Here is a 22,737-nt window from a genome sequence, read left to right as displayed (position 1 = left end):
ACCTGGGGACCCTGGCTTTGAGATGGGAGTTGGGATTCAAACCCAGGCCAGCTTGCTTCCAAGAGCCATGTTCCTTTCTTCTCCTTACATTTTTTTTTTTAACAATTTTTTATTGTGAAATATAACATATATACAGAAAAGTGATAACTTTCAAAGTACAGTTTAACAAGTAGTTATAGAGCAAATTTCAAAGTGCGGTATGGGTTGCAGTTCCACAATTTCAGTTATTTCCTCCTAGCTGTTGTAATACACTGGAGACTAAGAAGAAATACCTATATAATGATTTGGTGGTCATAACCTTTGTTAAATCCTATCTTGTCTTTTGTTGCTACTCCTCCCTCTCATTTGATCACTGTCTCAATCTTCCGGGATATCTGGGCAATGACCACTCTAACTTCTTCATGTTGAAAAGGGGTGTTGACATTATGGGGAAGGGGGATGCAGCTGGTTGATGTTCTTGAAGAAGCTTATGCCTCTGGATTTCAGAACTTATCTGGCATAGGAGCAATCTGAAGGTTTTAAGTTTCTGAAGAATAAACTTAGAGAGTGAAACTTCCATGGAGTCTCAGATAGAGACCTGGGTATTCTTTCGGGTTTTTGGGAATACTGTTGGTTGAGGCTTGGCATACTGTGGCAATTTGCAGTATCTAGCTGAAACTTGCATAAGAGTAAACCCTTAGCCTCTTGACTCTATTTGAAATCTCTTAGTCACTTAACCTTATTTTTGTTACATTTCTTTTCCCCTTTTTGGTCAAGAAGGCATCCTCAGTTCCACAATACCAGGGAATCATATCCCATGTCACCAGGGAGACTCACACCCCTGGGAGTCATGTCCCACGTATTGGGGAGTGTAATGAATTTATTTGCAGATTTGGGCTTAGAGAGAGAGATGCCACATCTGAGAAACAAGAGAGGTTCTCTGGAACTGACTCTTAGGCATAATTATAGGTAGGCTTAGCGTCCACTTTACAGAAGTAAGTTTCATGAGAGCAAGCCTCAAAATCGAGGGCTTGACTTATTAAGTAGGGGGTCCCTAATTTCACATAGCATATATTCTATCCAAAAGAAACAATCAATGTCTCACATTATCCTCACTTATTTGTACAATCATCATCACTCAATTTTAGATAATTTACATAACCCAAAACACCCCATAACTCTTATTTCCCCCCAAGTATATACCCCTAGAATTGGTGTGGTAAAAATAAGGTACTCCTATTAAATATAGTCCATAGCATGCAATAAGTAGTTTTTCCCATATACTACTCTGTTGTTAACTGTTTGTACAAATGTCATACCTTAGAAGTAGATCGTGCAAGAACTTATTCATATTTGTACTGCTAATCTGTGAGATACATGACTTTAAACAACCCCTTTCAATCATGTTTACCCGTTAAGGAACTACCATCACCACCGTCCATTCCCATATCTCTTAGTTCAACCTTGTTAACAAGTCTGTACATATTAGGTAACTGCTCCCCCCTTCTCTGGCTTCTTTCTCTCTCTAGGTCCCCTATATTCTACATTTTAAGACTCTGATTTTACATTATCTAAGGGGTTCATATTAGTGAAATCATACAATATCTTTTTGTGTCTGACTTGTTTCTCTCAACATTATATCCTCAAGTTTCATCCATGTTGTCACATGTTTCAGGATCTCATTCCTTCTTACTGCTGCGTAATATTCCATCATATGTATATACCACATTTTGTTTATCCAGTCATCTGTTGAAGGACACTTGGATTGTTTCCATCTTTTGGCAATTGTGAATAATGCCACCATGAACATCTGTGTGCAAATGTATGGTCTTGTCACTGCTTTCAGATCTTCTGGGTATATACTGAGTAGTAGAGTTGCTGGGTCATAGGGCAACTCGATATTTAGTTTTCTGAGGAACCACCAAACTGTCTTCCACAGCAGCTATACCATTATACAGTCCCACCAACAATGAATAAGAGTTCCAATTTCTACACATTCTCTCCAGCATTTGTAGTTTCCTGTTTCTTTAATGGTAGCTATTCCATGAGATGGTATCTCATTGTGGCTTTGGTTTGCATTTCCCTAATAGTTAATGAAGATGAACATTTTTCCGTATCCTTTTTAGCCATTTATATTTCCTCTTTGGAAAAATGTCTATTTATGTCTTTTGCCCATTTTATAATTGGATTGTTTGCGTAGCAGTCTTTGATCCAAAATCTTCAAACAAATTATTTCCCAAACTATTGCCGGTGACTTTGATTTCCCATCTGGTTATTTTGCTGTTTTCAACAATCCTAATTCTGCAGTTTGTTCTTTATTGTCATTTTGCTTTTTATCTGCGATTACACATTTACAGTTACACAAATGCCAGTTGTTTTTCATAGATTGATTTTATTTTAGAATAACTGGTAGGGTTATAAAATGGTCATCCCTTAGTGACCACTGTTTATATTCCCATGTAAAGGAGTATTACTTTAAAATCAGAACACTAGAGGGTATCTGTGTGCAGAGATGGATTGGGGACAAGCTAGCAGGATCCTTTGTTTAATTCCTTAGGAAGTTTCTGTTTCTCTGCCCTACTTAAGTAAGCCTTGCACAATATCGTCAAGCATGTGAAGGAAAGACTAATTTTCTCATCGGTTAATCTTTGCCAATCCAGGAGATAAACAGCTATCTCGAATCCACATGCATTTTTATAATTTAAGCTCATACAGGTCAGGCCTGTTGCCATGTAAAGCGCACCTCTTGCAGAAAGAAAGATAAATGGAGGGACTTGACCCAGTAATTCTTACACCCTAATAGCTAATGAAGATGAACATTTTTTCATATGCTTTTTAGCCATTTATATTTCCTCTTTGGAAAAATGTCTATTTATGTCTTTTGCCCATTTTATAACTGGATTGTGGAAGAGGGTAGAACATGGGCGGTGGGGAGTAGGGTGAGAGCCGAAGAATTGTCAGGGACATAAAAAAATATAGCAGTCTAGATAAAATGAAAGGGATAAATATGTTTAACCCAAAGGAATAGAGACTAAAAGGAACATATTAGCAATTAGTACTGCAAACTTAGGTACATAGTATTTATTTAGCCGAGCACGCTAACAAAGCTGCACTTTCTTACATGGCAGATTGCTCAAAAGTTACAAGACATCTGTCCTTCCAGCCACCTCTGAACCACTGCTTTCCACATGGAGCTGTAAATAAACAGCAACAAGCAGCAGCACATGTATTTTGGATGTTTCAATTTACAGCCTTTTAAAATTTATCCTTTTTTTAAAAAGTTTTACTGTGTGTTGGCAGTTTTACTTCCAGTGCCTAACACTGTACCTAACACACGGTAAGCTCCCAATAAGCATTTGTTGGATGAGAGAAACAATGAATGAGTGACTGTATTTGGCTGGATAGCATATGTGGTGAGATGTCAGTTGAGTCGAAGGGTCACGATTGCTGTCAAAATTTATTTACATGTAGGGATGGAGGAAAGTTCCTGATGGTGCAAAATTGCTGACAACCATAATAATAATTGCAATAATAGAATAATGTATATCTGATCTTGTGTTTCAAATTAGTTAAGTTGTATTTTAATTTTGAGTCCGGGTGGAGGACAGATGTGACACAATGGAAAACGAGGCTGTAATGCATGAGAAAAGATAGTTTTTTTCTTTCAGGTTCCAGAAACAGGGGATGTGCAGCTCTAGGAGCTAACTGAAGCTTGATCAGCTCGGGTGCTCTAGTGGGGAGCACCTGGGGAGAGCAGACAGCCCCGGGGGCTTGTGCCTTCCTTGTGGTCCAGGGCTGGGGGTTGGTAGATTTCCTGCAGGAGTCAAGGATTGGGCAGTTTAAAGCAAATATGTGGGAAAGGGAAAGGAACTGGGGGCCTGAGGGCAGTGGGGATGGTGAGCTTACCATTTGGGACCAGCTGTATTTCCAGCTGAGTTGTGTGGGTGGTGGCCACAGATGTGCATTTGGGTTCTGAGGGCATTTCTGCCCCGGGCTGGGAAGCTGCTTATTAACTAGGCCAAAGGCCAGTGCTGAGGCCAGTGGCTCAGCAAAGCAAGGTGGATTCCCAGGCAGCACACAATAAATTTGACAGTTACAAAACCTTGCCCTGTGCTTTAGCCCTTTGGTTTAAATAAGAATATGTCCTTTATCCTGAATTTCAGGAATTTAAATAAAAGTCATCAAACCGTCTGGCATAGAAACTGCCACTTGTGTAGGCTTCACTTCTGAGGTCATTCTCAGGCCTCACTTTCCTTAAACTATTTCCTCCTTCAAGGCCATGTTCCCCTTGACTTCCATGAACAAACTCTTTTCTCCTTTTTTTTTTTCCCCTGCATCTTTTGCCATTACATTTCCACCTCCTTGGCTCACTTCTCTTTCCTGCCTCCTGAATATGGTGTTTCACTGGGGTTCTATCCTTTATTCCATTTATACTTGGCTCTTGCTAAAGGACCACATCACTTTCTCCAGCCCCAACCTCTTCCTGAGCTCCAGGCCTATGTCCAGCTGTCGGTGTGACACCTTCATTTGGATGATTTCTAATGACCTCAAAGTTTCTCAAACTAAATCAAGTTTTTTTTCCCTCTGTCAAGCCAAACCTTCCTCCTTCCTAGATCTCTTGTTTTAGTAAAGGAACTGCACTTTTTTTTTGTTTTAATGTGGCCACTCAATCCAGAAAACTGAAAATGTATCCACTTTCCTCTCTTGTGCCTCATGTGGTTGATCTTGAATTCCTATGAATTTAGCCCCCTTTCCAGCCTGTGGCTCAGTCCTGTCCCCTGCACGGCCATGGCCCCTGGTTTACTCAGGCTGGTAATGTTTGCCTGGACCATAGCAGTAACTTCCCAACCAGTTGTCCTGCTGCACCTCCTACCTGTTACCACCACCTTCTTCTCCCTAAATTCCACCATCTCTGGCTTTTCCAGAAACCGAATCAGATTTTATTTGTCAGTGAAACAAACCTCTAAAGTTCTTAGCACAGCATCATGTCATTTCAGAAGCTCTCAGCCTTCCTCTCCCATCTCACGTCTGCCTTTTTCTCCATTTCCTCCTCTCTGTCGTCTATTCTACATTCTTACCCCAATTAGCCATTTGTCATTCTTCATGTGCAAAACTGCTGTTTTTTTTTCACTTGTTTCCCTCCTCATAATATTTGTTCTGTCTGACCTTCCTTCTCATGTTTGTCCACCTTATGAATTCGTATTCATCCTTAACAGATGTAGTTTATTTTTTGGAAACCTTCCCTAATCCACCCAATAACTAAATGAATATTCCCACAACATTACCATTGTACTTTGTACATATTAATATGTTATTCTGTTTCAAGAGTCTTTCTCTTCATGTGTGAACTCCATGAGGACGTGAGGATAGAGACCAGGTCTCATTTGTACTTTCATCCGCACAGTTAGCACAAAGATGTAAAATAAGTGTTTGTTGAATGAATGCATAAATGAGTATATTGATCATTTTGATCTTAGAGGCTATCTGGCTCATCCATCCGTAATTTCCTCTCAGCCTCTGGATTGTTGCCATATACCATATCAGCTTCTCTGTGATAGACATTTCATACCTCAGTGAGATTCTCTTTTGTCCTGATGGGCATTCATTATCTTCTTGTTTGAGTTAACTCTTCTTAGGCTTCCGTTTTCAAGTGTTGTGTAAAGAGTCCATATAATTTAAATCATCAGCAGCAGATGCATATCCAAATCCAGAGCTCAGAAGAGAATATGCCATCCAATTAAGCAAAAAGATTATTCTTCAAGCCATGAGGTAACTCTTGAAAAGCAATTAACATATTGCACATTACTCCTATGAGACGCAAACTGTTTCTTCCCCATCTTAATTTGCCTGCTTAGAAAAGACAGGAAAAGATAGATGAGTTTATGCTCAAGGTGTAGGCATTTCCCTTGTTGCCAATGAACCAATTTCCTTTTCAGATTTGCAGAATATTGATACAATTATTCTTTCATCAGACATGAAATTTGAGTGTATAACCAGTTTGTGGAAATCACCTAGTAATTTATTAGGTTGATAACAGCAATTAAGGCACAATTGCTTCTGAGAAATATAAATTGACTTTTCATTTTAAATGGATAATTTAACATTCTAAGCCACAGACATAGAATGTAACTAACTTCAGAGATAAGAAGTTTGTTTCTCCTGTTATTAAAATTAAAAAAGAAAAAATCAAACATTGATAATTCAGTAACATTATTCAATTGCTAGATTATTCTCTTCATGTCATTTCTAGGTTTTCTTCCTTGGCCTTTTACCTTGTGACTATTTAAGGAAGAAATGAGGGAGAGGTTTTTGGGCAGAAATGAGGTGCTAGTAGAGCATCCAGTGGTGAAGTCCACTGTGTATTTGCACAGAGGGCTGGAGAGGCAAGAGGGTCAGGAATGGACATGGAACTTTGGTTCTCTTTCACAGGAGGTGATGGGTGAGGCAAGGGAGTAGTTGAGCTCTCCAAGAAAGAGAGTATTGAGAGAGCATCTAAAGACAAGGAGCGGGATCTTGAGATGCGCTAATGTGCTATAAATAGGAGAAGTGTATCAAGGTAGAAGAACTGGGGGAGAGATGAGAGAAGGAGCTGTCAGAGCGGTAGGAGGAGAACCACAGCAAAGTATGTCTTGTAAAGCCTTGATCAGGCTTAATTTAAGGAGCTTATTGTAAATGGCATTTAATACCTACCGCTTGGAGGTCAAGAGGTTGCAGACTGAAAGAAAAGTTGGCCCACAATGTCAATCACCATAGAGGGTTCAAGGAGAATGAAGGAGAAATGTGACTATTTTTCAGCAAAAGTGTAAAATCAGTTTTGTTTTCTTTTGTTGTCATTGTTGTTGCTCTACCTGTAAACACTTGGATTGATTCAATGCATTTCGGACACCAGCTTTCTAATCAATCTGGATGTAAGGCTAAGAGTGATTACCTTTGCTCTGCTTTGTGGTGATTAGTTGTAAATTAGTGAACTTGCCAGAGCTTGGGAGCATACCTAGGAGATGCCCCACAACTCAGCAACTCACCCGGTTAATCACGCCATCCATCGGGAACATTCCAGAGCTGGACTTCCTCATTCAGTTGACTCATTACCTTTGCTAAACCACTATATCTTCCTCAGTATCAGTTTTTTCCTATAAAGTGAAGTTAACGTGGACTTAGAGTTCTCTTGTTTTAAAAAAAATTAAGTATCTAGGTATAAAAGGTGCTGTTGAATTATCAAGCATTATCTTCATCATTTATTTTGGATGAAACTGAACTGTTTAATTATAAATAATATCCTAAGCAGATAAATCACATAATTAGTTTATTTTTAAGGATCTGCCTGAGAAGAAAGAATAAGTGATCAATAAGATACTATGCAATTTGAAACTTAAGGCAAGTGGAAAATGGTGCTTAAAGTTTTTCTGAAGTTTAATAAAAAATAGATGAGTAAAACTCAATGTCCTTAGTATCTTCCTTCTCAAATGCAACCCCAATTAGTTCAAGAGAAACTTTTCATGTAAAGACAGAGATATTCTCACTGGGAACACTTATCAGGCAATGAAAAAGATGAAAATATATCTGTATTAATTATTGATACACTACAGGGAGAGTAAGTGTTTAAAACTGAACAAATAACATGCTTTTTGATTTAGACACCTCATTTAATTTATTTAAATGGTCTTGACTTATGCTTTTATCTCTGACTTCAGTTTTTAAAAGAAGTATTTAATGCATTCAGAGCCAGAATTATGATCATGCATCATTGTCAGTAGGGTGTTTCTTTCTCAGCTTTCAGTGCTACTAAATTCCTTTTTTCCTCTGTGTCAATACGCACCTTAATGGGAAAACTGGGAGAGACTGCCCCAGGGTTAGTAGTCATATATTTTAAACTAGGTAATCATATTTTTGTTTGTTTGTTTAAGAACACTATACTGAACATTTAGCCAGTGGGTGTTTGTAGGACTTATTTGTTGATTTGTTTTTGTGTGTTTGCGTGTGTGCATGTGTGGTTTTTTTTTTTTTTTTTTTTTTTTTTTTTTTTTAAGGATTGTATCATTGCAGCAAAGTAATACACAAAATAACCTAAAATGCCTTAAACCTTGATCCCACTAGAGCTTTCTGTGGCTTCCCATGACCTAGATAATATCTAAAGGGGAAGGAAATATGAAGTCCGAAGCTTTAGTTTCTCCAGGCATGCTCAGTTGTCTTCAAGTTTCGCACAAGCCAAGGCACCATTATCTCCAAATCACCTAGCTTTTTACCACCTTCTTCAGGTAGCAAGAACCAGAAGCACTCACTAATTTTATACTTGGGAATGAAGGGTGGGGAAAAAAGGGTCGTGGTGGTGCCAGTGAAACATAAAACCTACCCAGATAAACCCCAAGACAGGCAAACAACAAAATTTAAATATTCAAAGGTAAATAGGAAGGTGAGAGTGAAATAGAGGAGTAAAAGAAGGGAAGTAAAGACACGCACCTTGTGATATCTTCCTGAGAAAATCTCAGAATAATTCAAGGAGACCTCCAAGAAAGGTTTCCTCACTTAAACATGCATTATGATTTCTTTTCTCTGTTTTTCATTGCTTTAATTATTCCATATTAGAAAGACATATTTCTTTAGAAGAATGAGTTTGACTAATTTTATCTTCCTCTGTGATTCTTTTTTTGAGATCTTTGAAAAATTGAAGTGAATGACTGCGTAAGGACATGTTGACATTTATTCTTTCTGGTGCTTTTTGATCTGAAATAGTTATGTTGGACAGCAGGTGGTAAGGTCTAGTGTTTATTAGGAAGAACAGCACAATTTATGATTTTCCTTTGTTGCTACTTTGAACTATGAAGTTGGTAAAACAAACAAACAAACAACAAAGACAACAAAAGCCAGGACACATTTATCTTGCAAGGTTGTCACAGACAACAAAGGAAACCACATACCATTAGCATTCTCATACCACTAGCATTTTTCTTTTCCATGTGCTTATATGATTAGATTGGGGGAACAAATTACTAAAGCACCCCACACTTTATATTATCAAATTGTTTTCCTCGTTTTTTTCACATTTTGAGAAGTCTGTATACATTTACGATGATTACGTAGTTCTCAAAAAAGTTTAACTAACGTTGACAACCAGAAAAATCTGAAGACTTAAAGATAAATAAAATTTTCCCACTTCTCTTTCAAGCAGTTTCTTGGCTACTAAACAATAAAAAGAGTCACCTTTATCAGCTCTGCCTTAAGAGTCTTGGGAACTTACTCTGCAGATACAAAACCACTTCATCAATGTTATGTGTATGCTAGAACCTTTCCACTGACTTAACTCTAATTACAAATATTGCTTTTATGTTCCAGATCTTACCAGCTATGCCAAATTTTCTCAGTTACTGCTTTGAGTGCAATGAGATGCAAACTCAGCTTTAAGGTGGTTAATTTCTAGTGACACAAAGACTAAGATATATTTACTTTGTATAGAATAAATGTATTTTAATACCTACTGACCAGTTTGAAACTAGAGGTGGGGGATTAAAAGTGGAATGAAGTAGCATTTTAGTTCTTTTATCCCTGGTGGTTCAGTGCTTTCCACACTTTCTTGAAGTATGAAGGAAGCAGGTACTGCTGCAACTTTAGTTTCTGAGATGGAGAAATGGCTGTTGTTTTTATCATGGCGATCAGCATCATTCATTAGCATTATGCCTGCAGAGCGATACATGAGGGACTCAATGCAGTGCAGCGATTAGGAGAGCAGATTGCAGAGCTGGCTTTCCCAATTCCAGCTCTGCCATTTGCTCCAAGCATGAGCCTGGACAAATTATTCATCTCTCAGGACATGTTTCTTGCTATATCTAGTTGACATCTAGTGTTTTTCTACAAATGTATTTTATTTTGTTGTGTGATTCTATAGTAAATGAGGTTTTTAAACTGGATATTCCATGTGTCTATGAAGGCTGATGATTTTGCATATTAATACAAGCACCTTTGTGAATTATTTTTACAAACTGTAGCAATTTCTCAGTAGCTTCCCATATTTTTCCAAGTAAACAATTGTAATCTGCAAACAGTGATGGATGGTTTTTATCTTCTTCTAGTTTTCACACTGTTTAGTTCTTTCTCTTTTCTTCTTGTGTTTTCTAGAAACTCCAGAAAGATAGCCAATAACATTTTTATGAATTTTGAGATATTTTTATTTTGTCCCAACAGTGGATTGCTTCTGTTACTTTCCATTGAAGCATGATACATTTTTTGGAATAGGATATTTATAAATAAATAATACAGTATGGTGTACACAGAGATATACACAGACTAGGATACAATTTATTACCAATAACTTAATAATTTCCAAATTCAGTGGATCATTTCAGTCTTGATCTTATTTGTCCTCTTCACTGTTAACACCAACCTTTGTAAAATTCTGTTTAAGCTCTCTGGTCATCTAGAGCTGTACAATCTCCTGGATCTAGTCAGGCTTCTCTGCCCATTCCTTCACTGCCTCATTTGTGTGTTCTTCTCTTATACACTTAGGGTTTCCCAGTGTTTTGTCTTTGGTTCACTCTGTTATCTCTTCTTGGATATCATATCCATTCTCATGGCTTCCACTCCTGTGTTTATGCTAATGATTCCAAAACTTTATAACTGTCCCAGGTTTCTATTTCACTTATGATCAACTTACCCACCAGAATGTTCCACCTAAAGGAACGATAGGTACCTCAAATGCATCATGGTCAAAATAGAATTTCATTGTCTTCACGCCTTAAACCTGCTTTTCTTCCTCCATCATCTATTATAATTATTTAGTGGTCAGCAGATATTGTCTTAAAGGATCAACAGTGAATATTCTAGGCTCTGTGGACCATCTAGTCTCTGTCCCAACTACTCACCTGTGTCAGTGGAGTATGAAGATAGCCATAGACAACATGTCAACAAATGGGTGTGTCTGCATTCCAATAAGACTTTAATCTACAAGACAGGAGGTGACTCCCAGAATGCAGTTTGCTGCCTCCTGCAGCTCTCCATACCTGAGTTGCCCATATTAGGAATTTAGGTTTTATCTTTGACTCCTTCTTCCTCATTCTCATAGCCAATAAATTTCCAAATCCTGACAAATTCACGTTCTAATTGTTTCCCAGATCTGTGCTCTTCCTTTTATCTATACAAGCACAATCCTAATTTGTACACCCACTATCCCTCTCCTAACAAGAACTGGTAATTGCTCTTACCTTCTACTTCTAGTCCTGTCAAATCTAACTTCCCCAACTTCCAGACTGAATGTTCTAAAACCAAACAGTATCACTCTCGTGCTTTCAGCTCTTTGATGATGCTTCATGGCCAAAAGAGGTGCTCACAGATGGAAAGTTGCTTAACATGGCATAGACGTCTCTACTTGACCTGGCTGTTGGTGCCCTCTCTAATCTGTCCCCAATCCCATTTTTGTTAGCTCAGGTCCTTAGAGAAAGAGACATCAAGATGATATTAAACATAAGGAACAATTGCCTATGAAGGATAAAGTGGGAGAAACCAGGAAGGAAAGAAGATAGGGTAGGAGGAGGCAAAGCCCAGTTCTGAGAAGGTGTCCATCAGGCCAGGGAGGAGTTCCAAATAGAGGTTGCCTGTTGGAAGAGTCTACACTGCAGAAACAGCCTAATTGTGCTCAGTGATAGGCTGGGAGCTGCCAGGGCCGAGCATGGCCTCTGTGTGAAACTGGTGGACCCAAAGGTGGACAGTTTCTCTTGAAGACGAACAGCTTGGTGCATTCCCAGGGTACCACATGTTGTGACTTCACTCTTTACCCTTCAGCGTCATTGTATCTCTTGTAATTCTCTTCATATGCTATGATTTCTCTCACCTCCATGCTATCTCACTTTCTATTCTATCTACGGTGCTCCTTCATGCCTCTTTGCTAGGCCAACTGCTTTTTCACCCTTAGTCTCAGCTGAGACATAATTTCCTCCAGAAAGACTTCCTTAACCACTTCTAATCTCTCAACTTTGCAAATTGCCATTACTGAGTCATCCCTTAACAGCTGACTAATATTTCCAAGTTACAATTGTTGTATATGTTTTTGTGTTTTCACTAGACAAAAATCCTTTCTTGAAAAAAGGCATTATTTAGCATGTGTCCTCAGACACGATAGTCCCTGCCTCCCATTTGTTGAATGAATGGTTATCCTCTCAGTTATCCGGTGGAAACATGATATGCACCAAATGGTGTGAAAGAGGACATCATGATAGATGACCCTTGTGCCATCACATTTTGTTTAGGATGATTCTATAGATTTTTTTTAAGAAATCACTTTTATAATTATAATTTTTTTAGACCTATTTCCAATGAATATGGGAAATCTGATAGAGTTTAAGGATCACTGGGCTCACAGTCAGAAGACCTGTGTCCCCATTTACTATTTGATTGACCAGGGGACATCTCTGGTTTCAGTTGCTTCTTCAAGGAGATGGTTGTAATAATACCAATGACACACAATTGTGGACCTATCAAATCACTGGTGATATATTCAACTTCTTGCTTTGACAGAGTTCTCTCTGCTCCCTCCTCTTGTAAGAGCCCGCATCAGCCTTAACTCAGTGTTCCATGACTGTGCTGCAATTTTATATCACATAACTTCCGGTGGAGAGAATGGATTATAGATGTGATGTAAAAGCAATACTCTTTGAACAATTTGTGTGGGCGCTGAGTACAGGTAAATGTATTATTCTGGGACGAAGCTTTGAACTATATGGTCTCCTGAATTATTTCAGGTTAAAATTTTATAGAGTTCAATGTTGGAGAAAATGGAAGATGAGTAACATGGAACTAGAGAGTTTGTCCCAAACTGACTTGATGCAGAATTGGATCCTATCCTCCTTTTGCTTCCATGAGAATTATTGTGGGGGCTATCCTTATTCCTTAATGCCAGACTTCCTAACTACCACTCCATAAAATGTAAAAAAAGAAAGAAAACAATGATTTTTAAAAGGAAAGATGATAAAATACAAACTGAAAAAGTTAAATTAAAATCATAAAGCATGAAATAGCATGTAAGTCAAATAAGGAGAATGAAAATAGGCAACCTGAAAATAAATAACAGTAAGTTAAAAGATATAAGCAAAAGATACAATAAGAAATGCAGAGCCACAATTTTAACATGAATTGAAATGACAATGTAAGTTGGAACTAAAAGACACAAAGGAGAAATGATTACATAAGCTTTACTGATGCAAGCAAAAGACTTGGGTATTTAAAATGTAAAATCTCAGTGGATTAAAATAGGTCCGTACAGTTTGGAAAGAGCATAAAATGCTCTCTCAGGAACACGGCTTTGCTATAAAGGGAGAGACGAGGACCCTGGACCTTGCCCTTTTGCTGTTTGATGTTGGCATGTTGCCAGTTTAAAATACTCCGTCAGGGACCAGAGAGGAGGGTTTGGATCCTGAATGACGATGACATGCTCTTTTCCACCAGCAGAGGGCAAAAGCGAGCAGGCAGCTGCGCAGAGCGCTGAGGCAGCGCGGGCTGAAGCTCCGGAATCAGCCAACCTGGCGCTGAACCTGAGAAATAAGGTGACGGGTCCTGGGTGCTTAATCACCGCTGAATCTGAAATGGCTCTGGGGTGCGCTGGAGAAGAGAATGTGCCTACGTTTTATGTTTAGTTTTGTTTTAATCACTTCCAAATAATGCAGAAGTAAACATCCCTCCCAACAGTGCCCTTTGGCTTTCCTTCTTTTTTTTTTGCTCAGGATTCAACTCTAGGAGTTTATTTTCGCAAGTTACTTTAGCAACTGTAGACAGACCTGCTCCTTCCAGCCCTCGACCTCTGGTTTCATTTAGTACTGCTTTAAATTGTTCTTGTCCTTTTCTCATTTCCTAAAGCCTGTTTGATCTGTTTGATCTCTGAAAACACATACATCCACCCACCTATACATACACCCACGCACATGCATGTACCCCTATTTCCCCTTTGCCCATACACACAGTCCATACCCACCACTTGTAGTGTACATGCACACACACGTGGGCACAGACACACACACGTGCATGCATGCCCTCTTGCTGGCCTTCACCTTTATATTTTTTCTCTCCCTTGTGGGGCTTCTCTCCGCTAGCCCTTCTCATCCATCATTGCACTGCTCCACATCTCCACCACTGATATAGATTGGAATATTGTAAATTTTTTGTTTATTTTCTAGGGAGTGTTTTTTTAAAGCTTTCCCCCTGTGATTTATAAATAATGAATAATTCCATTAGAAATGTAATGGATAGTGTGACTTTCATGCAGAAGTGTTTCAAGTTCAATGTTTCAATGCGTTTACTTTCACGACAGCCCTGGGCCGTAGCAGGTTGGGAGCTCATTTGGCTGACACTGCAAAATCTCTCCTGCTGCATTTCCCAAACTGTGTTCCTTAGATTTTCATAGATAATGCATGCATTTTAAAAGGGACCCTCATTGCTTAAATAGGTTTGGAAATGTTCCAGTAAACTGACTCTTTTAAGGCAGAAATTCCCAAAGTATTTCATATGATAATTTGCTCTGGGCCATGCAATATTTCCAAAACATATTTGGCAAGGGAAACTTCCATTTTCATCAAAATGTTACATCTCCAAGCTCAGTGTTCCATGGAAAATAATTTAGGAAATAATATTCTAATGACAGTAGCACATTTTCCTCTGTGCTGCACAGAAACTTCTGTATAATTGCCCTGATTGAAGAGTTCAAATTTACCACAGTATATTTCCATCAAATTAGGACTGCTTTATGTTTTTAGTCCAAAAGTATGGTGAAAAATCTATCCTAAAGCCAATATAGGATTCTGGAGAGTCTCCTGAAACCTCAAAGCAGAATAAAAATTTCACTGTGCTTTATGTTAATATGCTTTTCTATAAAATATTTCTTTCTTTGAAAAGTATTCATCTTTATAAGGAAGACAGTCTAAGTCTATTTTGATTGGCTGTTTAATCAAAACAGCAGTAACTAATTACTGCTAATAGCATGTTGCATGTTAAAAAAAAAAGTCTCATACATGCATTAAGGGGAAAGCAGCCGAAAGTCACAGAGAGACAGAGAGAGAGAGACAGAAGGCAAGAGGGAGAGGAAGAAAATTGCATGGGCCCCACTAGGAAGTCACTGCAGATACAGCTCTAATAAGAAGGCAGGATAGCAGGGTGTAGCAAAAACCCATGTGTGCCCCTTTCTGGTTTCCTTGGAGAATCTGACCTATACTGATGAACCCTAAAAGACACGCTGTTCCAGTTTGCTAATGCTGCCGTTATGCAAAATACCAGAAATGGATCGGCTTTTATAAAGAGGGTTTCTTTGGTTACAAAGTTACAGTTTTAAGGCCTTAAAGTGTCCAAGGTAAGGCATCAACAGTCAGGTACCTTCACTGGAGGATGGCCAATGGTGTCCGGGAAACCTCTGTTAGCTAGGAAGGCACGTGGCTGGCGTCTGCTTGCTCCCAGGTTGCGTTTCAAAATGACATTCTCCAAAATGTCAGTGTCAGCTTCCAATGGCTGTCTTCAAAATGTGATTCTCAGCAGCAGCTCTGAAGTCCTTTTATTTGTGAGCTTTTATAAGACTCCAGTGAACTAATCAAGGCCCACGCTGAATGGGCTGGCCCACACCTCCATGGAAATAATCTAATCACAGATATTACCCATAGTTGGGTGGGTCACATCTCCATGGAAACAGCTAATCTAGAGATTCCAACCTAATCAATACCAGTCCGTCTGCCCCCACAAGATCGCATCAAAGAATATGGCTTTTTCTGGGGGACATAATATATACAAACTGACACACACATGCACACACACACACACATAACTGAGGCTCTCTGGAGTGTTGTACAAAGGGCACATGGCACAAAGTCTGAGGAGCACATTTCTGAGTTGAGTAAACATCTGTTTCCAACCTTGGCCAAGAGGGAAGAGGGTACTGTATGATGGCCACACATGCCAAAGCCTGCCACAGAATGGCCATCTCCTGATTGCAGGAACTTGTGACCTGGCCTCTAAACTAAAGCAGGAGCTTAGTCCGTTTAGGTGATTTTCCTGGAAATACAAGGTTCCCGTGGCCATCTGCCAGCATTCCTTCCTCTGGACCTCATCATCCTTGTGCTGAAAGCATCTCTCTGCTATGGAGATTTGCATTTTTAACAGGAATTAGATAATCAGAGCCACCATTTCTCCCAGCACAGCCTTCAGCAAATACCGTAGGATGCTTTGGAAGGTAAACCTTCCCGGAGCATATAGCTCGTCTGATTATATAATAACTAATCTATTATTTTATACACCTTTAGAATGAAAAGATCACAAAAGTGTCCCTTACTGTCTCTTTTATCCTCTCACTAATAGGGACACAGGATGTACTCTGCAGATAGCTGATTAATGATTGACACTGGTATTACTATCTACTTTCATTTGCCTTTCTTGTTATATTTGTAGGTGTGATAAGTAGTGTTTTCTAATAACCTTTCTTTTTTTCATTTGATGGACATTCAAGGATTAATCCCTCAAAGCAAACAGTAAGGAAATGGCAATTGCATCAAAGGATCCTAGGATTGGAAAACCATTTGCTCCGTTCTCTACTCCGTTCAGTACTCTGCACTGATGAGCCCTCACCCCCTGTGAAGATGAGCACTCCATTTCAGGAAGCAGGTCATTCCGCTTTGGTTAAACTTTGTTGGAATGATCTTCTTTGTCTTGAGCAGAATAGACTTTCCCAGGAAAAACCAGCCATTGAGCCAAGTCTGCCTCTCCTCTATTTCACACAGTTAATTATGACATACTTCATATGTCTTTCCACAACTGTGACCTTCTGGGAACAGTATTCTCCAGGTTCTGCTCCTACCACTCTGACTATATTTTCTTTCTTCCTTTTTGATTCCTCATCCTTCTATCTACCCTTGGAAACTGGCATTAACCATGTGTACTTTAATCTTCTTTCCTTGCTGACTTCACTCTACTGGGCTATCATCCACTGCCTTATAGCCAAGTAGCCTGGCAATTCTCAGGTCCCTAGAATGGCTGATTTATCTCCCGAATGCTGGATGAATTTTCCTTCCACCTCTAGACATCTCCACCTGCACAACTCCAGGCTCCTCAAACTCAGAAGGCACAAAACCAAATTTCCATTCTCTGCACTACCTCCATCTCGGGATACATCTTGGGATACATTTAATTGTGACATGCATGCACTTATATGTTATGAATGCTTTTTCTAAAAGACTCATTTTTATATAAAAGATATTAGTCCTATTGGGAAATTAAGCTGTCTTGAGTATGCCTGCTGAATGTTATTTGACAAATTTTCAAAAGACTAATAATACTGTCCTCTTCTCATGAGGAGGACATAATGTGTACTCCAGTCACAGCTAACATATTCTAAGTTGTTGATTGTATATATTTTTCCAGCTCTGGGACTCTAAAATATTTCCATAATCCCCCAAAATGCTACTCTAATATGTGTCTTCCTTGAAGGCCACATATTAAAAACAGTGCCAAGCCGGTATCACAATCGCATTTGAAAACTTCCACCGAGACGTCTAAATGGCCTTTACCAAGGACACAGTCTTTCAACAAGATGTACTGTTTTCTCCCTAAAGATTAGATTTCAGGGAAACTATTTTACAAAGAGTTGGTACTTTGTCAAGGCCCCTTTAGAATTTGTCTAAGTAACCAGTTTCTTCTCCTTGTCCTCACCCCTGGTATTTCTCCTTTAGAAACAGGATGCAAAGGCAGTGGTCTCTTCTCTGCTGACTCTTTACTGTAATACTCACAGAACAAGATTATCCTGGACCCCATGACCTTCAGCGAGGCCAGATTCCGGCCGTCCCTCGAGGAGAGGCTGGAGAGCATCATCAGTGGCGCGGCCCTGATGGCAGACTCGTCCTGCACGCGCGACGACCGTCGCGAGAGGATCGTGGCCGAGTGCAACGCGGTGCGGCAGGCGCTCCAGGATCTGCTCAGCGAGTACATGAATAATGTAAGTCCTGGGCTCTCTCTTCTCATGTCTCCGTGGATTCCGACCGTGATCCTTTGGCTCTTTGAAAGCATGCCTGGCATGAAAAGAAAGTAGGGGTTCCCCAAAGAGTGTTGGATGAAAGCGAGAAGTGCTTTGGGAGAACCTGGGTTCTGGTTTCGCCTCAGGATGTATTTTCAATGTAGAAGAGATTGGTGGAGAGTGAAATCTTCTTAGGAAAACTTTGGCTTTTTCCTTGAGGGATTTCTTCTTGGTTATTTTAGTGTCTGGCTTTTGATGGAGGTAATGGTTGATGGGAGTTGGTTGATTGTTGATGGGAAAGACTGAAGATATTCTAAGTCCTCTCTGTAAAAAAAAAAAAAAAAAACACAAAAAAACAGTACTATAGATGCTAATCTTCATCCCTAAGAACCATTAATAGACATAGGTTTTTCAATGCCCCTACAGGGATGGGTAAGGCAGACAATTTCCAATTGCAGAAGAATGCAGAGGATCTTTATTGATTCATTATGCAATTAGAATTTCCCATGAGAGCAGGTCTCCAAGTTTTGAAATAAGTATTTGTGGTATGTAGATTTGCAGCACGTGTAGTAGCCATCCTCTCCTACAGTTATAAAACATGATGGACGTTGTTTGCCTGACAACTACAAGAGAGAGATGAAATTCGTGTTCTTTGCTTTGTAAAACACTGGATTATGGTTCTATTGCTTTGTTCCATTCATTCAGCTGAGGTGACGTTGTTGAGGCCCCGCGCTTGCAGCAGTGAATAATCCCGAGTTCCTCTTCTTCCGGACCCCTGGGTTTGACAGAATTCAGGATAAAGTGGAAAAATGTGGATAAAGTAAGGTTTTGACATTATATACTGATGGAATGACCTGGGAGTGGTCAGGTAGGTAACAGGACGGCTGAAAATCTGCTCTCTGCTTCTGAAGCACATGCTGGGTCCTGTTCAAATATCCAGAGAAAGACAATGCTGAGGCAAAGCAGCCAACCTGTATCCTTCCCCCACATCATGATTCCCATCCTTTCTGCCTCCATCCCTAAGGGACACACAGGCCAGGAGCTAGGACTGGCGAGATGAGTGCTGATCATGCCACAATCTCCAGATAACATTTATTTAAAGAGCAAAAAGATGTCCAGTGGGAACTCCCTACAAAATTAAAAAAAAAAAAAAAAAAAAAATTCCCTTCCATGAACTTTCAGATTCTTTGAGTTTGGAAGACTTGCCCATTTCCAGCACACTGTGAATCAGATGTAGCTGCATCCTGCAGTGTCTGCTTATGAGGACTTCTGCTAAGCAGAATGGCCCTGGCTGCCCAGCATTTTCTGTGGCTTTGGTCTACAGGTATTACGTAGGGTACAGCTAAAAATGTTGATCACCAGCATCTCCCACCTTGGGTAAATCTTTTGAACAGCAGATTCATCACAAAAGAATGCTTATAAAATTTTGGATTCTGTGTATTCATTGTTGTTGGTTTTTTAACACAATAGCAGCAGTTTAATACATGTATGTGGAACTGGTTTTATATTAAGGCAAGCTGGTATTTCTGATAGCCAAAGCATAATTACTGTCAAAGAAGGAAGTAGAACAAAAAACAGTAAAACAGTAGAAAACATGAAATTACAATGATGGCTAAGTTCTCAGTATAAATAAAGGAGAAAACAAATGCATTCCTGTGAATGGAAATCACAGAATGTGATTAAAGAAGAGTTGATTGAGGTGTGACATCCAATTTTTATATTGGTGTCTAGAATCTTGTCAAGTGGAAGTTTTTCTTTCAGTGTAAACTTGTACAGATCAGAAGAGCTGATGGATTTTTGTGTTTTATTGACTCCAGGTGCTTGTTTTTCTGTTCATAACTTTGTGATGCAGGAAGGTTTTGTACTTTTGTTGAAAACATGATTTTGATTTTGACATGGTTCTGGATAATATGCAGATGGGTATATTGCTTACGTTTTGAAATATGCACATTTTGTTCACGTTAAACCTTTGGTTCAAAACTTGAAATAAAGCACCTCCTATTTGGCTTTTATGTAAACTGTATAAAATTTAGTTGGGCTTTGGTGATTTCAAGATAGAATTGGGTGCAGCTATACCAGCCACATCATCTCTTCCCGGTGTACTCTTCTATACTGCCACAAAATCAATTTGTATTTCTTTTGATATAGCATATATTAGTATAAATACACACACCTATGGTTCTACTGAACAGTCTTTACATTTAATAGCAACCAATAAATTAGTGCATTGTGTCTGGGCAGTTATGAGATATTTCTTTTTACATTTTATAAGCTCTAAGATTAAAGGTGATACCAGATTATCACCCTGACGATTTTCATCTTATGTATTTGGTGGGAGGAAAAGTAAGTCATTAGATTGAGAAGAGAAGATTTTTAAAATGACATAACTGACATTTCTAAATTTTAAAAGTCTCCACATTTGTCCCTGATAGACATTCAACTCGGAGTGTTTACTTTTAACTAAAGCTGTTCTAAAATCATATAGTGCCAAGTGTGTAGGAAATGGAAGGCGACTGGGGATCAGCCATGCACTAAATCATGAGAAAAGAGTAGTTTGCATGGGCCATGGGCCATGGTTTAGCCACATGGATTGCAATAATCTCAGCAGGATGTAAGTTGTATGTTAGGTATTTCCACAAATGTGTATGTGAATTATTGAGTTTGTGTGACTTGAAACCAAAACTGTACACTTGAAAGAACTCTGGCATGGCATATAGGTTTGGTGAACAGTCCCATTTGGCAAAAAAATTATGATCACAGAGTATGACGAGTTAGAAAAGCTTGCTGGCATAGTTTGAGAAAAGCCCTGGGTGGCCGTAGGTTGTTTCTTCAAATTTAAGATAGAAGCACAAGTGAGGAGTTTCTTAGCAATAATCCCCCTTTAAATGGAACATCATTATTGTACATATGTGGAGACTAACAAATACAGAGACACTTTTTTTCAGAAGAATGTATGGACTATAAGTGTTCATTTGTGCTAGTGCCATCCAACTGTTCTTTGGGTATTATAATGAGTGCTATAAATAGTTCCAAATTATAATGAAGACATAAAATTTCCTCCAGAACGTATAATTTTGTACAGCTTTATTAAAGCGTAAGACACTTTTCAACAATCATAATCTTAAAAAGAGACCTGCTGATAGAAAATAATTATATATAGGTTTTTGTTGGTATGGATTTTGTTATGGATTCAAATTTAGATTACTTTATTCATTCAACAAATATGTATTGTATGCCTGGCTACTTTGTGTGTTCAAGGCTTCTAGGATGCAGAAGTGAGCAAAACAGATAAAGTCACCACTAGTGGGAGGGGACGGATCAACAATGAACAAAAAAATTGAGCAAGAGTTAATTCAGATGGTGACAAGTGCAGTGGAGAAATAGGAAACTAAGAGTTAGGGGCAAGAGTGCACTTGTAAGTAGGGATGGCCTGAGAGGGGTCCCTGAGAGATGGCATTTCATCAAAGACCTTTTGGAAGTGAGGTGGAAGGAGCAGCAAGGTCAAGGGCCTGGAGAGATGACTGGTATGTTGGAGGAGCCGCAGGGAGGCCACTGTTGACTGTTGGAAGTGGGGGAGTGGGTAGTAGGAGATGGGTCCAAGAGGTGATAGTGCACTAGATGTGCAGGACCTTGTGGATAATTATGCAAAATTTGACTTTTATTTTAGTCAAATGGGAATCCACTGGAGATGCTGGATGTAAGATGCCACACTTAGGTGTTGAGAACAGGCTCCCGGGGAGGAAGGGGTGAAAAGCTCGAGCACACATATAGAGGCCCTAGCATAATTCAGGAGAGGTTGGTGGCTCAGGCCAGGTGGTAGAGGTATAAATGGAGCTGTGTTCAAATTCTGACTGTATTTTAAACAGACTTTGCTTAAAAAGTCATCAGTGAGGAGAACGTGTCTGTTTTATGGACATGCAATGGACATTGGACATTGTGAATAACAGTTGCATTTGTATCAGCTACAACTGATAGATCTTTCCTTGATATCTTCATTTGGTTAGGATTGCACAGACAATGCTTATTTACTAAGATGAAGTAATAATTTGGAAATAGCTTTCCCCCATATATTATAACAATACCTGATCCTCTGCTAGACAGATTGCATTTGGAGGTGGAGCTCAGTTAAAAAATTGTGTTCCAAAGTTGTGTCTTTGAAATGTTTAAGTGTGTTTCCCATTCTTTTAAGTATAGAAGGCTAGAAAAATATAGTACTGGTTGTAAGTACTAAAATTATAATGCAGAACTCAAAAGGAGAAAAAGATAATAGTCTAAGTAATAAAGCTGTAAGTGCAGGACCACAAAGAGATGCATTAACCTATCACTTCTTTGTGCATAACTCACTGTTTGGCCTTGATGAGAGCAGGTGATGAGCAGATGTACCTTGGCCTTATTATGTGTTGTGATGCTGTACAAACTGGTTCAATTTTATATCCATAGATCCTCCATGGAGCTCTACATCTTTTTTAAATGCCAACCCAGAACTATAATTTTCTTAAACAGTCACAGTATTAAAGTTCAACCATTTGCACAATGATAGCAAAGAACCTGGTGGCATAAGGCAATGATTTGATGGTTCCTGCTGTGTTAAAATGTGGCAGCTTATTTTTTAATAGTATTTTAAAAAATTAATTTAAATTACCTATTTTTTAAAATATTAAAATCCAACTTTTTCCAGACCTTTTAAGGCATCTAAGTGGAACCCTGGGGTTGGAAAAACACAATTTATAAACCACTAATGTAATGCCTATGTGAAAAGCACAATGAGGGCAAATTAATTTGGGAAGATAGAAGCA

General features: G+C 39.0%; 1 protein-coding gene across 2 annotated transcripts in view; it reads left to right on the top strand.

Annotated features, from left to right (window-relative positions):
- Positions 1–22,737, top strand: part of CTNNA2 (catenin alpha 2) — a 1,138,501-nt gene that overhangs the window by 382,908 nt on the left and 732,856 nt on the right. For both annotated transcript variants that reach the window (XM_037807219.1, XM_037807218.1), the window contains exon 7: positions 17,720–17,923. In XM_037807219.1, coding sequence (XP_037663147.1) covers positions 17,720–17,923 — 204 coding nt within the window. The remainder of the gene's footprint in view (positions 1–17,719; positions 17,924–22,737) is intronic.

The sequence above is a fragment of the Choloepus didactylus genome, chromosome 17 (assembly GCF_015220235.1).
Source record: "Choloepus didactylus isolate mChoDid1 chromosome 17, mChoDid1.pri, whole genome shotgun sequence".
NCBI classification, from domain to species: Eukaryota; Metazoa; Chordata; class Mammalia; order Pilosa; family Megalonychidae; genus Choloepus; species Choloepus didactylus.
This window is presented reverse-complemented; position numbering and strand designations above follow the sequence as displayed.